The sequence below is a fragment of the Pogoniulus pusillus genome, chromosome 8 (assembly GCF_015220805.1).
Source record: "Pogoniulus pusillus isolate bPogPus1 chromosome 8, bPogPus1.pri, whole genome shotgun sequence".
Taxonomy (NCBI): Eukaryota; Metazoa; Chordata; class Aves; order Piciformes; family Lybiidae; genus Pogoniulus; species Pogoniulus pusillus.
Window position 1 is genome coordinate 3,554,379 of NC_087271.1, and position 16,355 is coordinate 3,570,733.

The 16,355-nt window shown below is 51.7% G+C and overlaps 1 protein-coding gene across 17 annotated transcripts in view; it reads right to left on the bottom strand.

The window, feature by feature from the left end:
* Nucleotides 1-14,414, bottom strand: part of DOCK7 (dedicator of cytokinesis 7) — a 143,911-nt gene extending 129,497 nt beyond the window's left edge. For all 17 annotated transcript variants that reach the window (XM_064146995.1, XM_064146994.1, XM_064146991.1 and 14 more), the window contains exons 1-2: nucleotides 14,259-14,414; nucleotides 3,096-3,201 (exon numbers count right to left, since the gene is read on the bottom strand). In XM_064146995.1, coding sequence (XP_064003065.1) covers nucleotides 3,096-3,201; nucleotides 14,259-14,296 — 144 coding nt within the window. In that variant the 5' untranslated portion in view covers nucleotides 14,297-14,414. The remainder of the gene's footprint in view (nucleotides 1-3,095; nucleotides 3,202-14,258) is intronic.
* Nucleotides 14,415-16,355: the final 1,941 nt, after the last annotated feature.

Consider the following 16,355-nt stretch of genomic DNA (forward strand, 5'->3'; position numbering starts at 1 on the left):
CACAAGACAAGCAGGGCACAGAAGATCATGGGAGAGATATCCAGTGGGTGCTTCAGAAGCAGATGTCTACTCCTCAGCTATCCATTGCTGCAGGGAAGAGGATTCTGTGACCCTGAGTGCTCCATCCCATGTACACTGCTAATAGCAGGGGTCCCTCCCCATTGCCTAATGCTGGATTATGCAAAAGATCATCCAGAACTGCCAAGTCAGGGCTCTGCACTATCATTGCACCCCCCTAGAGAGACTACTTCGATAAAGCAATAGCCCTGGGCACACCACTCTCATTAACCCCTCCTCCTTCCTGCTCTCTCCCCATTAAGGCTGGGCACACAGCTGACAAAGCCAGTCTTCGGGGCTCCTTGTGCTCACACAGCTGATGCAGAGGGAAATGCCAGGAACTCCAGCCATTTCCAATCCCTAGGGACTCTGGCACAGCCAGGCCTCCTTAAAGAAGAGCTTTCAGCTGGCAGCAAAGTCATTTCTCTAAGCTAGGGGTCAACTTACTCTGGGAGATCTCTCCTGAGATGATATCAGCTCCATGTGACAACCTTTTGTCTGTACTGGGAAGCTCCAGTGCATTAACACATTGGTAAATGGAAAGCTGGACAGGAGCTGGCAGTGTGTTCTCAGCCATGTCCTGTGCTGATCCCCAGCAGTGTGGGCAGCAGGTAGAGGGAGGGTGGAATGGAACTGGATGATCTTTGAGGTCCCTTCCAACCTAAACCATTCTATGATTCTGCCCCTCTGCTCCACTCCGTTGAGACTCCATTTGCAGTGTTGGGGCCAGTTCTGGAGCCCTCAGCACAGCACAAACATGGACCTGTTGGAGCAGGGCCAGAGGAGGCCACAGCAATGATGGGAAGGCTGGAAGCCTTCTACTGTGAGGCCAGGCTCAGAGAGCTCACAGGATCACAGGATGTTAGGGGTTGGAAGGGACCCAAGGAGATCACTGAGTCCAACCCCCCTGACAGAGCAGGGCCACACAATCTAGCACAGATCACAGAGGAATGCATACAGACAGGCCTTGAAAGTCCCCAGAGATGTCCAGCCTGTAGAAGAGAAGGCTCAAAGGCACTGATAAGAAAGCTGGGGACACTTTTTATCAGGGCCTGTTGTTGCAGGACAAGTGGTGATGGTTTGCACTAAAAGAGGGAGGTTTAGGCTGGCAAGGATGAAGAATTTCATTACAATGAGCATGCAGCAGCTGACACATGTTGCCCAGAGAGATCATGGAAGCCCCATCCCTGGAGCCATTCCAGGTCAGGTTGTGCGAGGCACTGAGCAACCTCCTCTAGCTGTGGATGTCCCTGCTGACTGCATGAGGGTTGGACTAGACAAGCTTTAAAGGTCCTTTCCAAGCCAAACCGGTCTGTGATTCCATGGACATGCAGCACTACATGAACTGAGGCAACTCTTGTGAACTCAGAACATTTGTACATGCCATCAAATTCAGGGCACATTTCCAGCCCTGCCTGACCTACCCAACCCTCTTTGAAGACAGAAGCATTTGTTTTCCAAGTTGCTGCAAAAGAAAATTGCTACAATCCAAAGCAATACTCCAGCCCAAAGGAGCATATCCAAATACACAGTTCCAACCTGAAAAGGTTTGTTGAACTCTTGAAATTTTTACACCACCCAAGAATTCTGAAGGCTACCAGTAAGCCTTGCTAGAAAACCTGAATTCAGACAGGGTGATTCCAAGAAGGAGGCCTACATTTCATCTGCTCTTCAAACTGGCCTGTAAGTTTGCCAGTAAACAGACATTCCTGAGGAACAACCACACTCAATTTCCCCAATAACATTTAAAACACCTCTGAAGAGTTGATAACCACTGTGGTCCCACTCTCCAGAGGGAGAAGAAACACAAGGAGACAGCTAGCTGAAGAGCATGTGCTTGCAAAGAGCTCTTCATGGGGAGAACCACACACGAATGTGGAATTTAATGTCCAGTCCAGGCTGCTCTGGGATTGTAAAGAGTTAACTCTTCTGGGGGGTGGTCTTGAACATGACCCCAGGTCCTCCTGACTCCTCCCCGGGGGTGGGTCTGAACGTGACCCCAGGTGTAGTGCTTAGCCCACTCCCACTTCCTGTCAAGCCCCCTATAAAACAGAGGAACTTCTTCTTTCTTGCTCTTTTACACCTCCCTGCCTGCTAGCACCACCATGCTTCCTGCTGCTCCCATTTTTACCACATGGCCATCCTCCATTGAACCATAGAATCAACCAGGTTGGAAGAGACCTCCAAGATCAGCCAGACCAACCTATCACCCAGCCCTAGCCGATCAACCAGACCATGGCACTAAGTGTCCCAGCCAGGATTGGCTTCAACACCTCCAGGGATGGCAGCTCCACCACCTCCCTGGGCAGCCCATTCCAATGCCAATCACTCTCTCTGACAACTTCCTCCTAACATCCAGCCTAGACCTCCCCTGGCACAGCTTGAGACTGTGTCCCCTTGTTCTGATACTGGGTGCCTGGCAGAAGAGACCAACCCCACCTGGCTACAGCCTCCCTTCAGGGAGTTGCAGACAACAATGAGGTCAGCCCTGAGCCTACTCTTCTCCAGGTTAAACACTCCCAGCTACCTCAGCCTACCATGGTCAGCTACTATCCACCAGCACCCCCAGCTCCCTCTCTGCCTGGCTGCTCTCAGCCACTCTGTCCCCAGCCTGTAGTGCTGCTTGGTGGTGTTGTAGCCAAAGTGTAGAACCTTGAACTTGGCCTCGTTCCATCTCATCCCATTGACCTCTGCCCACCCATCCAGACTGGCAAGGTGCTTCTGCAGGGCTCTCCTACCCTCCAACATATCCACACCTGCTCCTAGCTTGGTGGCATCTGCAAACTCACTGATGCTGGACTCAATCTCCTGGTCTGGATCATCAGTAAAGATGCTGAACAGGGCTGTGCCCAGCACTGATCCTTGGGGCACACCACAGGTGCCAGCTGCCAGCTGGATGTGGCACCATTCACCACCACTCTCTGGGCCCGACCCTGCAGCCAGTTCTTGACCCCAATCAGAGTGACTGTCCAAGCCACGAGCTGCCAGCTTTGGCAGGAGCTTGCTGTGTGCCCTTCCACATCCCAAGCATTACTTACAGTGGTATGATGAGAGACACTGCTTCCAATGTTGAGGTTTTTGAGAAGCTGAGGAGAGCCTCCATACTGCCCCGAGATCTGCTTCCTGACTTCCGCAGCTACAGTCCTGAAATGAGATGGGGACAGCATTACCTCTGTGAAGGAATCCCAGGGGAAGGGAGAACCAGAGAGGCTTTAGGAACAAAACCAAATGCTTCATGTGAGCATCACCAGGTGGTGAGAACAGAGCCTGTGGATGAAATCCCTGCAGTTACAATATCCTCACAAACCTGAGCATACATATTCAACATAGGCTGACCACGAGCCAGCAGTGTGCTCTTGTGCCCAGGAGGACCAAGGCCATTTTGGGGTGTATTAGAAGGGCTGTGGTTAGTAGGTCGACAGAGGGTCTCCTCCCTCCTCTACTCTGCCCTGGTGAGGCCACATCTGGGTTACTGTGTCCAGTTCTGGGCCCCACATACTTCAAGGACACAGAACTGCTTGAAAGAGCACAATGCAGAGCCACAACGATGATGAAGGGAATGGAACAGCACTTTTACAAAGAAAGCCTGAAGGAGCTGGGGCTCTGCTGCTTGGAGGAGACTCAGAGGTGACCTCATCAATGTTCATAAATATGTGCAGGGTGAGTGCCAGGAGGCTGGAGCCAGGCTCTGCTGGGTGATGCCCAACAACAAGACAAGGGGCAAGGGGTGGAAGTTGAGGCACAGGAAGTTCCATGTAAACCTGAGGAGGAATTTTTAACCCTGTGAGGGTGACAGAACACTGGAGCAGGCTGCTGGAGGTGGAGTCCTTCTCTGGAGAGATGCTCCAAACCCGCCTGGATGCATTCCAGTGTGACCTGGTGCAGGTGATCCTGCTCTGGCAGGGGGCTGGACTGGATGAGCTGCCGAGGTCCCTTCCAGCCCCTGATGTTCTGTGACTCTGTGATGTTCATAGCAGCTATTGCTTTTTTTCCCTTTTGTGAAATGCTCTTTTCTGCACATCTGTGGCAGTAAAATGTGTGTGACCCTGAGCACAAACAAGCTCATTCCCAGAGAGCTCCTTCCAGCTCCTACTGAGGAAAGCTCCCTGCACCCCTCAGAGGTCCCGAGTCTGGTCACACATCTGCTCCTGTTTTCTGCTTTCTCATCCCTTGCCTAGGTTTGGATTTCGCAGTCACAGAGATGAGATCCACCCAGTATCATAGAGTTGAAGTCATAGATTCAGGCATTCATAGAATGTCTTAGGTTGGAAAGGACCCTAAAGATCATCCAGTTCCAAGCCCCCTGCCATGGGCAGAGACATCTTCCACTAGACCAGGGTGCTCAAGGCCCCATCCAACCTAGCTTTGAACACCTCTAGGAAGGGGCCATCCACAACCCTCCTGGGCAACCTGTTCCAGTGTCTCACCACCCTTGCTGTAAAGAAATCCTTCCTAATCTCCAGTCTCAATCTCCCCTTTTCCAGCTTCAATCCATTCCCTTTCACCCCATCACTACAAGCCCATATACAACATCCCTTCCCCAGATTTCCTGTCCAATCCCTCCCACACCCAACTGAGGACCAGAAAAGCAATTCCATGCAGGGTGAGTAGAAACATCTAGAAGACAGTACATGAGGAATGACCAAACAGATCAGAACACAAAAGTGGTTCCCCCCTCACGTAGGAAAGGTAGTGGTGGGACTATGGTAACTAGCAACTGGTTAGCAGGGAACAATGCCTTATGGGCTCTGCTACAGAGAAATCCCACCACTGGGCAACTAATCTCACCAGAAGGATAAGCAGATCAACCCTTCCATGCCTGCCTGGAGGGTAAATTCCACACTGTGCCCCTCTAGGGTTTTCTGTAAGCCCATTTTCACTGGTAAACCTGAAAACACAAGGGCTAGGTAGCCCCAGCAAGGGAACATCTCAGCAGAAGAGCACCTCAGAGAGGGAAACACTGACAGTCAAAAGCTACCTTAACAAAGAGCCACAACACAACCAGCACAGTGTTCCAGCAGTAAGCTGCAGCCCACCTCAGCATCAGAGCTGGGGCAGCTTTAGAGTACAGTGGAAATGGTTTAGTTTCCAAATCAATCCAAAATCCCAGACTGTTTACACTACAAAAAAAGTGTTTTGTTGATAAGCTGCTGACTCCCCCTGGTCTGCAGGACCTTACCAGCACAGGAGTGCTCTTCGCCAGGACCAGCCACCAATTTATTAGTGGCAAGCCCACTACTGACCTACCATTCACAGTGTCACAGCACTGCAGATCGCTCTGTGTCCCAAAACAAAGTTCCAGCTCCAAGGAGACAGAAGAAGCAGCTGCAAGGTTGATTTTTTTTCCCTGTTGTATTAAGCCATCTTTCTGGGAACAGCATCAAAGCTAACCCTCACTCAGGGGGATGTGCTGTGTTTCTAGCATGGTGAAAGAGCTGCTAAATCCTGTCAGGTAAAGATGGTTAAATCTCCACTGCACAAAAACTTGGTATGAGGGTGGGCTCCCAGCTTTGGGACTGCTGGGACAGTATGGGGGCACATGGAGGCAACTGGTGCCAATGAATAAGAAAGGAACTATAAAAGGCAACTAGCTGGGGCAACTAAGCCTACCATGGAGAGCAGGTGTTTCCTCAGGCCAGAAGATGGGAGTAAGATTAGCCAGAGGAAGCATTATTTTGTCTCCTAGAAAAGTGGACTGCAGAAGGGATAATAAAAGAAGTTTCATTCATTCTAGCTGCAAGAATTAATTGGCTTTGTGTTTGCCTTAATCCACAGGAGACTGTGTTTTAAGTGTGGAGGGTGGCTTCCCAGAGCAGACCAAACAGCTCCTGCTGGGGCGGGACAAGATGCAGGCTATCTGATCGCCCTCCTCCCACCAGGCACAGGCACGCACTCAGAGAGCAGCACAAACCATGCATGCCCCAAGCACACCCAGGAAAAGATGGAAGGCACCACAATGGACAACACTGCAGCTGTGGCTGGTAAGATTTCAAAGCTTGCCCCTGGCCTGCAGACAATCCCTGCTTTAAAACCCCTCTCTGGGTGCACATTTTGTGGGATCCCTGATGCCATGCAGAAGAGAGCCTTTCACTGCATGGCTGGCAGGAAAAAATCAGACCTCACATTTCACACAGATAAACTAACTATCTTTCCCCATTCTCAAGTGACATACATTGTTTCCAGGTGGAAAGTATAGCCAGAGGAGGAAACCTGTCCCCAGCTGTGAAACCACAGCTGGTGCCCAGCCACTTTAGTCAGTGCTTGCTGCTTCTGCATGGAGTATCTATCTCCTTGTGAACCCACGAAAAGCACTGTGATAGACTGAAGAGAGGTTCTCCTTCTGTTCTCCTTCTGTGTGCTGGCCTCAGCTGTGCTGTGTTTGGAGCATAGCCCCATTCCAGCTACAATCACTTTGTACCCCAACTCGAAGCAGCAGCAAGCTCAGTGGCAATCACAGCGCTGCTCAAGGGCACTATGAATTTGCACAGATGTTATCACAACGCCCAACATCATCCCCACAGAAAAGGTCATTTGATGCAACAGGGGAAGAAACAGGGCAAAACAGAAGGGTAGCACTGAGCAGCAGGACTTCGGGCTATGTGCTAGGAGATGGGTGGCTGCTCCACCTTGCTGGATATCAAAAACTCCCCTGCAGCACAACCACAGAAAGTCAGAACTGAACAACCTCTGATGCATTCGACCAAGACACCATCACTCTTTTCAAGTCTTAAGTGGTCCTACTTCTCCAGCGTTCACAACTATCAGACAAACCTCTCCCCACATGAAGTCACTGACTTACTGTCTAGACCTCCAAATTCCTGAGTGAAGTATGCAGGACTCACTAGTGCTTACTGTAAGCCTGCAGCATAATCCACAGCTCTCCTTGGCCACCCTTACTGTATCACTTCATTCACACCATCTCCCCTTCTGACATTTAGAAACCATCTTCTCACGTAATCTGATCACCAAGTGTATTTATGGGTAATCTATACTCACTGGGGCTTGTGCCAGCATCATCACTTAGGTTCAACAGCCTTTCTCCTACTCCTTCCTACTCACAAGGCATCCCCTTCCCAGCCTTCTGCAAGGCTAAGTGAGATCAAGTCCTGCAACAGGCTTTCCGCTCTCTTGACCACCACAATGGCTCTTCTCTGCTCTCTTTGTTCCAGTTAGCACACTACATTTCAGCCAAGTAAGGTCTAAGCAGGGCTTTGTAGAACCAAACCAGCACTCTCCTACTGAGAGAAAGCCTCAGGTGACTACTTTTAGGACTGTTTTCTCCCTGCATGGTGACAGAGGTTCAGTTTCCCTAAGGCTGGCAATAAACTTGCCTTCTCCTCCTTCAGTTCCAAAAGCTGTTTGTCCACCACAAATGCCACCTAGCCGTGGCTGGTGAGATCATGTCACGTCAGAACCCTGACCACTATTTCTAACTAGAAGCTATGCTCCCTAAACCAGCTTGGGTTAAACAGTATGCTACACCAAACTCAACCAGGAAAGTCAAATCTCAAAGCAGTCTCCAAACAAAAGGGACCAAAAAATGAATCCATTTGGCAAAAAGAGTCATTAAAGCTCCTGATAATTCAAAGGACAAATAAAAATCCTGCCTCTTTCAACAGCTACCCTCTATTCAACATGTAACCTGGGATCTTTAGGCAAACATTCCAGTAATTACAGCCCACAGCCTCATGAATGTCTGTGTTTAAAATACATCTTCCCATGTCACTTCCTTTCTGACCCTCTTCACTGGTTAATTATTGTGTGTGTGGTTCACACACAAGCAAAAAAAAAAAAAAAACAACAACAAAGAAGGAAGAGGAAAAAAAATTCCCCTGGAACTGGCTTCTAAAGCAAAACAAGACTGGTCACTCTCAAAATACTCTGAGCTGCAAACAACACAAAACCATTTGTTTGCACTTCCACTTCACCACTCACAAAAATCATTTCTGTTTCTATGCAGCCTAGCCAGCCAAATCCAAAAACTGTTCTTTTTTTTAGCTTAAGCAGCACACTGGAAATATCAGCCCTTCCATTTTGCCTTCCCAAGAAAAGGCTCAGCGAGACCTGCCCAGTTATGCCAAGCAAGGTTAAACCCTATCCCCTCCTCACAGTCATCTGGGTCATCTGCTGGGTGGAATTGAGGAAGTCTCTTGTCCACAGCACTCCCAGTTCTGAAAGAGCAATGCAAGTTGTTTGCCTCTCCCCATCCTGCTAAGCACAGAACTGCAGCTCCTGCCTGTTCTTCATCTTGGTGTCACGTGCGGCGGCTCCACACTCAGCGAGCCTCTGCCCCTTGAGAAGGAGCCTGGTACAGTGAGGCATCTGCACAACCCACTGCCGAGGGAGAGCAACTCCACGCACATAGTGCCCTTGTTAAAGTGAAAGCAGCCCCCTTTGTTCAGCCAGCTCGCTGGGCTACAACCCTGCACACGGCTGGAGGCATCTATCCTGCTCCACTCAACACTTGCACCCAAATCCTCAGAGCCAAGTGGCACTGTCTGGCTGCTGCGCTTGAGATGACCTGCCCCTCGGTTGCTCTGTGCTCCACCTGTGCTCTGCTGCCTGCAGGTCTGCTCCAGGCTTGCTGCTGCAGTTGAGATGACCTGCCCCTCGGTTGCTCTGTGCTCCACCTGTGCTCTGCTGCCTGCAGGTCTGCTCTCTCAGGCTTGAACCACCGCGTGAGTCACCAGGCACGTGTTGAAGAGGATGAAGGAACCTGCTCAAGGGAGAGCTCTGGCCTTCAGCTACCCTGCCACTTCAGCCATGCCCTGAATGCAGCCTTACTCCTAAACTTGAGGTCCTGTTCCCTTTGGAGCGAGCTCCTTCTGCTTTGACTTACAACCCAAAGCTAAGGCAATAGCCCAGCCTGATCCTGACTGCTGCAGGGCAAATGTGCGTTCTTAAATTAACACAAAAGATGAGCAACAACATGTTCCCTTTTTCCTTACCATTGATTAAACCAGAAAACACCAGACAATGCTGCCTGGGGTGCTCTTCTGGTAATGTTTGATTATTAAAGCTGAAAGCATCACTCCTAGGATGCAGCAAAGGGAATTAGTTCCCAAGACAGCTTGCTGTGAAAATCACCACAGGACTGAATTCCTGAGGAGAGATCAAAGTCACATCTCATGTTAAAAAAGCCCAACCAAACAATTCCTTGTACAAAGAGCTTTGTAGCAGAGCTCTGGAGAGGAACTGCTCTCCCTACCTTCATGGTTGCTTTAAGCAGTCAAAGTTGTTCTTGGGAGCAGATTTAGATTGGATATTAGGAACAAGTTCTTTACCATGAGGGTAGCGGAACACTGGGACAGGTTACCCAGGTAGACGGTTGGGGCCCCATCCCTGGAGATATTCAAGGTGAAGCTCAACAGGGCTCTACCTGATCTAGCTGAGGATGCCCCTGCTTACTGCAGAAGGGGTTGCACTAGATGACCTTCAGAGGTCCCCTCCAACCCAAACCATTCTGTGGTTCTATGATCGCCAGAGTGCTGCGACTCCTGAGCAAGACATCCACAACAGCTGAACGAGGGCAGACAATGTGACTTTTGGAGAACAGGAAAAAGCTGCTCTGAAGCCTCTGTTAAAAATATTTTCAATTATCTCTGATGGTGTTTTGACAGGGTAAATGACATCTGGATGTGGGAAGAGAACAAACTGCAATGAATATCCTGCTGTGACCGCTACAGTTCTGGCCCAATCCAGCGCTGGTGGAAGCCAGTGACAGCTCTGCTATCGGTTTCAGTGGGTGAGGGTTTCACACCATCCCAGTTTACCCCGAGGCAGAGCAAAGGCAGCTGTCAGTCTCCCTGACACATCCATTCAGGCAATGTAAAAGGCCTCTAAACGAACACAAATGTAAATGTAGTCTTCCCAAGTCACCTTTTACAGTACCCTATCAGCGTAAAGGGAGCTTCAGCAGAAATAAGATGTTAGTTCTGAATGCAACAAGCAGAAGCGTTTTCCCCTCAGTTTAAAACCAAAAGAGACAACAAGCTGTGATTACTCCAGAAATCTGTCCAAATGCAGCATAAAAGCCTTGGATGATGGGGAATTTCCAGATCACTGAATGCCTAACAGCAGGGTGACCATTTTCAGGCAGGGCTCTGCTGAAGGTCCCCCAGTGCCATTGCAGACAGAAGCTCCTCATAGTATCATGAGGCTCCTGTTCACATGCAAGCACTTCGGTAGGGGCTGGACCCACACAGGTGAAAACAATTTCTTCCATCAAAAGCTGGGCACAGGAAACCTGAAAATTCTCTGCAAGAGAATAAAGACTAGCATTCAAAAAGAAAAATCACACTGTGGGCTTGGTGTGGGGCTGAAATGCAGAGCAAAATAGATGGTAAGGCAGCTCTGGTATTTCATGTCTGAAAAGCAAAACTCTTTCCATGGAAAGACACTTTCAAAATGGTGATGGTCTGACCATGGAGGTGGTGGGTTCCCTGGATAACTCCATCTCAGGATGATCCAAAAGCAATGAGATGTAGGGCTCACATGTCAGTGATGCAAAAGGCTATGAGAGTTTGCCTGAACTGGGTATGTTCTGTGATTGTGATTGTTTGGGAGTTCCCTGCTCCCCCCCTGCCCCCACTCTTATGAAATCACCCAGATTAGACTCAGCTGGCTGGCACTTGGGGAATGAAGCTTTATACTTACAGCTAAGCACAACATGCAAGAAGATATTTACAATATATGCAGCTATAGACAAGTTAAAAGTAATAGAGAAACACAGCAGCCCTCCCAGAAGCCAGAGTCCTCAGGAGGGGCTCCCTACAACCCTTCCACCTCCTTTCCACCCCTCGACCTTATCCTAGAGTTTGCCTTACGTGCAAGGTGAGTTTGGAAGATCAACCAGGGGGGTTAGAAGCAGAATTAGTTGGGTTACAGAGCAAAAGCCCATGGAGAAAAGCACAGGCACTGACTGCAACAGATAAAGACTCTGATACACTCTGTCTTATCTATGATGCTTAAAGGGTGATTGTTGTTTTTTCTGCATTTGAATCTGAAATACCTGCACATCTCTTCCTCCACCTGTCCCTAGAATGACCAGAGCAATGAGACACAGCAGGCTTCTACTACAGGGACAATCAGGACCTCAGCACTGACTTTTTTCCTTTTTGCTTCCACATACTATTTCACTTTCAGGCAGCTCCATGCTCAGAAAATATACTGGGATAATGCAACTGGGAATATGAAGCACTCACCCATGAAGGGGTAAGTGCTTGGTGGGAAGAGCGCAGCACACCCTCAGCGGGGCCAGACACAGCACTCAGCTTGGCCAGTACTGGACAGCCAGCCCTGCTCAGAGTGAGTACTGGTTCCTCAGGAATAAATAATGACTGGTTGAGACAGCTTAATGACTGAACCTTATCTCTGTTGGTGTGGATTCTGCCTGCCACCAGCTCTCTTCCAGCCCCACAAAGACCCTATGAGCTGAAGAGAGGCACCAAACAGAAGCACCTCTGTTCTTACATTGCATGCATGCATCTAGAGAGCTGTGGTGATGCTGCAGAAGGACAGGTTCAACTACAGTTTAATTTTAAAATTATTCCAAATATATCTCCCATTAAAAATTAACCATTCCAGAACACATTTAACATATCATTAACCCACTTTAGTAAGTTCAACTCAAGAGCTTCCTCTTACTAAGTACATGTGATGACCAAAGTTCAGGCTAAAAACCTGTCCCAGCGCAAAGCCTTGCAACAAGAATGCAGCAGGTCCTTGTCAAAAAGATACCTTGCAACAGGCAGCCTTAAGAAGAGATCCTGAACACGCTGCAAGCAGTCACTGAGAACTGCTATCCCCAAGCACTTAGAGATTCCAGCAATAATGAACAGACACTGCATGGCACTGGACTTGCCTGTAACCCCCTCAGGTGCACCAGATTGGCTGAAGAAAGGCTGTGAAGACCACCCACACCTGTGGCCTCAGAAACAGAGCAGCTGAGCCCAATCTTTCTTTTCCACCACTCCCGTGCTAACCAGCTTAGAAGCTTGCACCTGCTTGCTAGATAGGTCTTCAAGCAGTTCACCTTCGTGGATCTGAACTACACCCCATTTGAATGGCATGCTTTCAGGCAAACCAAGAGCAGCATGGTTACTTCCTGTGCATAAGACAAATGCTATGTCTACCTCGATGAGTAAGCCAAACCAAGGGCAGAGCATGAAAATGTGATGGGATCGAGTCAACTTTAAGCAATGGAATGGGGAGGGCTTCCAGCAGCCAACAACACAGCTCCTGGGACTTCCCTATGCTGCTTGCTTGAATCTCTCATCCTCTGAAGCAGCAACATTTGCAGCAGTGTGTTCCCTGTCAGCATGAGATAGGCTACAGCTCAGTCTGGGCACCTCTAGGTCCAACACTACTTCTGCTCACGAATCATTGCCTTAGCGTGCACTGGATGTGCAGCAGGAGACTTCTTCAGACACAATGTCATGGGAAATCCCAGAACGAAATGCAGCACTCCTATAAGCAAGCATAACACAAAGTGTTGGAGATGCAAGAGCCCTACTCTGGGAGCAGCTGACCTCACTGCAGAGCACCCAGGTCTTTTCTGCAGGCACAACCCACAAAAGCAGTAAACACCACGGATGAATCTGACGTGTGGAAAAGACCACCTCTGCTCGCACGGACACACCCCGCTGCTCCTTGGTTGGTTTGAAAACACATCGAGGGGATCGGCTCAAAAGGCACACAACGGTGGCACATCTGTCCTGCTGCCAGCTTAGAGCCTGATGCAGGCAGCACCCTCAGTGGTCACCCCAGGGCCATTTTCTCCAACTTCCTGCCAGGGGTGCAGAACTTCTGTGCTCTCACTTCTAGTGCTTGGCGCTCATGTGACTACTTCTATGACTACAATCGAGAACCAGGACAAATGGTCTGGCAACAAATCCTTCTCTCGACACTTCCTAGACCTTGCTCCGTCACATTAACCCTTGGCGGGTGCACAGCAAAGTTTGCAAAGAACCCTAAGAGAACAGGAGTGCTTTCACTAGTCTTCAGAGGCTGAGTATGATGGCATCGATACCACCCCTCTACCTCCTACCCAGCCTTTTCCTTCAACCTCTTTTTTTTCCTCCATTACACCTTCTGTAACTATTTCTATCTTTCTCATTCAGCAGCATGAAGATGTCACTCCTGACACTCCTGACCAGAGCCTCCTGAGCAGCGCCAACTGAAGAGATGGTTCCCTCTTTCACCCTGCTCCCTGGTTAGATCTAGGAGACAGGCACTATGGTCACCAACTGCTGACCTGCGAAAGAGCCAAACCCGTGGTTCCCACCTGGACCCACATGCCGAGCACGGAATACAGAGCTACGGAAACCTGCTATGGGGAGGTGATGTCCTAGAAATATTCCTCTTTAAACAAAACGGAACTTCGTGAAATACAAGGACGTTTAAGGCTGCAGCCTCAGACAGCTCTGCACACCCAGGCTGCTGTGCCCACATCAACCAGCCGCTTACCAGGCAGGCAGACAACTCCTCTCTCCATTTTGCAGGCAGCAGGCAAGCGGGCGGCCAGGCTTGCTGTCCCCGGAGAGGGCTCCGGCCGCCCGCCCCGGCACTGCCCGCCGCAGAAGGCGGCGAAGGGAAGGCGAAGCGGGCTCCCAGCCGCCGGGGCCGGAGCCGCAGCGGACACCAGGACGTGGGCAGGGCCGGGCCAGGCTCCGGCACCCCCGCACCGACAGGAAAGCGCTGGCCGCGCCGCCGGGAGCGCGGGGCCGCCCATTGTACGGCCAGAGGGGGCTGCACAATGCGCCCGGCCGGCCTTTGTTCACCAGGCGCTGGAGCAGACAGCGCTGCTCCTCCTTGCCTTTACCCTTCCCCGGGGGAGCGGCAGGCGCGGGGCGGACACGGCACCCGGACGGGGCCGCATCCCCTCACCCCTTTGTTGCAGCCCCGGAGGGAGCCGCAGCCCCGCGGCACCGGCCTGGGCGGCTCCTGCCAGGTGGCCACTGGCGGCAGGCCCGGCGCGGCTCGGCCCGGCCCGCGCGGGTGCCGTCAGCAGCCCCAAGGCCGGGGACCGGCGGGGCCGCGCCGGGCCCGCTCGCCCCCCATCAGGGGCGCGGCAGTGGCCACCCCCCTGCTTCTCCGTTCGGCGTCGGCCGGGCCCGGCAGCCCGCCCCTCTCCCGGCCCGGGGAACCGGGACCCATGCGCACCCCCCGCGCCCCTGCTTTCTGCCCCGCGGCCGCGCTACCTGCTGATCTTCTGGGCGAAGGCGCGGCGCTCGGCCATGGCTCCTCAGCGCTGGCGGAGCCGGGAGCGGGGAGCGGGCGCCGTAATGCTCCGCCGAGGCGCGCACCCGCGCGGCGCAGCCGTCCCAGCTCCCCCCCTCGGCGCCTGCCGCGCCGCCTCCTCCGCCCCCTTCCCGGCCCGGGGCCGCTCCTCGCAGATATACGGCGAGGCGGGCAGGCGCGGCCGGGAGTGACCAGCTGGGCTCCTGCCCATTGCCGGTGTCCGGCCCGCGGCTCTCGGGCCAGGCGGGAGCGGCGGCGCTAACACCGGCGCCACCCAGCCTCGGTGCCCTGGAGCTCGGTCAGGCTTCACCGAGCCCGTCCCGTCTTGGCCCTGCTGCGGGCCCGCCCTCGCTGCCGCTTTATTTCCATTTAAAAACAGGAGTGGGCTGGGGTTAGGACTTTAGGATCCGGTCGCGGTTAAGGAGCGTGGCTCGTCACCCGCCCCTCGCCACCCAGCATCTCACCCCCGTGTCGAGCAGAGCTCAGCTGGAAGATGTGTCCGGCTCTGGGCTCCTCAGCTCAAGAGAGAGAGGGAACTACTGGAGAGTCCAGTGGAGGCTATGAAGATGCTGAGGGGCCTGGAGCATCTCTGTGAGGTGGAAAGGATGAGAGACCTGGGGCTGTTGAGCAGCCTGAGAGGGGATCTCCTCGATGCTCAGCAAGAGCTAAAAGACCTGTGGGGGGCAAGAGAATGGGGCCAGACTCTTCTCAGTGGTGACCAGTAACAGGACAAGGGGCAACACTGGGCACAAATTGGAACCTAGGAGGTTTCATTTGACCATCAGGTGCAAGTTCTTTGGTGTGAGGGTGCTGGAGCCCTGGAGGCTGCCCAGAGATGTTGTGAATTCTCCTTGTCTGGAGAGATTTCAAACCCAGCTGGGCACTGTGATCCTGGACAGGCTGCTAGGGGGTACCCCTGCTTGAGCAGGGACATCAGACTATGATGATCTCCAGAGGTCCCTTCCAATCCCCACCATGCTGGAACTCTATGACTCTGTAGGCAGCTTAGGCCTCAGCCCAGAACCACTGTGGGGGGCTGGTGGATGCCAGCCCCTGGAAGGACCTCCTTAGCTGCAGGCTGCCATGGGTCTGCATAGCATGGCTGAGTGCCTTGGGCACCCATATCCCCACCCATTGATTGCCATGCTCTGATACCACCGTATCTGCCTGCAGAGATGAGACTGGGATCTTACTCCATCATACCCTGCATGGTACCAGCTTTTCATTTGGAAAAGCTGAAAATCATGCCTAATAGTGATGAGAAAAGACTGGATGAGGCACTCGGTGCCATGGTCTAGTTGACAGGATAGGGCTGGGTGATAGGTTGGACTGGATGATCTTGGAGGTCTCTTCCAACCTGGTTGATTCTATGATTCTATGATTCAGAAGATGGCCAGAATAGCCTAACAACCATCTTTCCATCCACACAGGTCACTACTACCAGTCTCTCCAAAAATCTGTAGCATTTGAAGTCACCCAAATAAGAAGCAGAGGCAGCAGGTGGGGAGCTAAAGGTATCTGGGGACTTCACACAAAACAGCTGAAGCTAGGACACATTCCAGCAGATCCCTGAAAGTCAGTGTTACACGACATATGCTGTGCATTAATCTAAAGCAGAGAACTATTAATAGTAATCCAGGAAGCATCCTAAAGCAGCAAGTGCTAATTCACCCCATCCCATCTGTCTGCACCGTGTGAACACTACCAGCACGTGGTGACTGCAGTCACAGGTCCCATTTGGTCACCAGCAGAAGACACCCATCTCCAGCACACAACCAGTTTGATCTCTGTTTGTATGTTTACAGAGGGAACATCAGGCTCCAAAATCTGCAAACACCTACACATATGAGCCCCCCCCTCCACTGGGGCTCAGCAATTTGGTGTGGGTAGGAAACGTGCTGTCAGGTGTTACACAGATGGAGATCCTGCAAAGACCTATTATGTGTGGCTGAGAAAGGGCTGCTCTTCTCTGGGAGGGTGAGAGGGGAGAACACACCCCACAAATGTCTGCCATGACAGACTTTTGCTCTTGAATTGCTGCCTGCATACAGGATTGC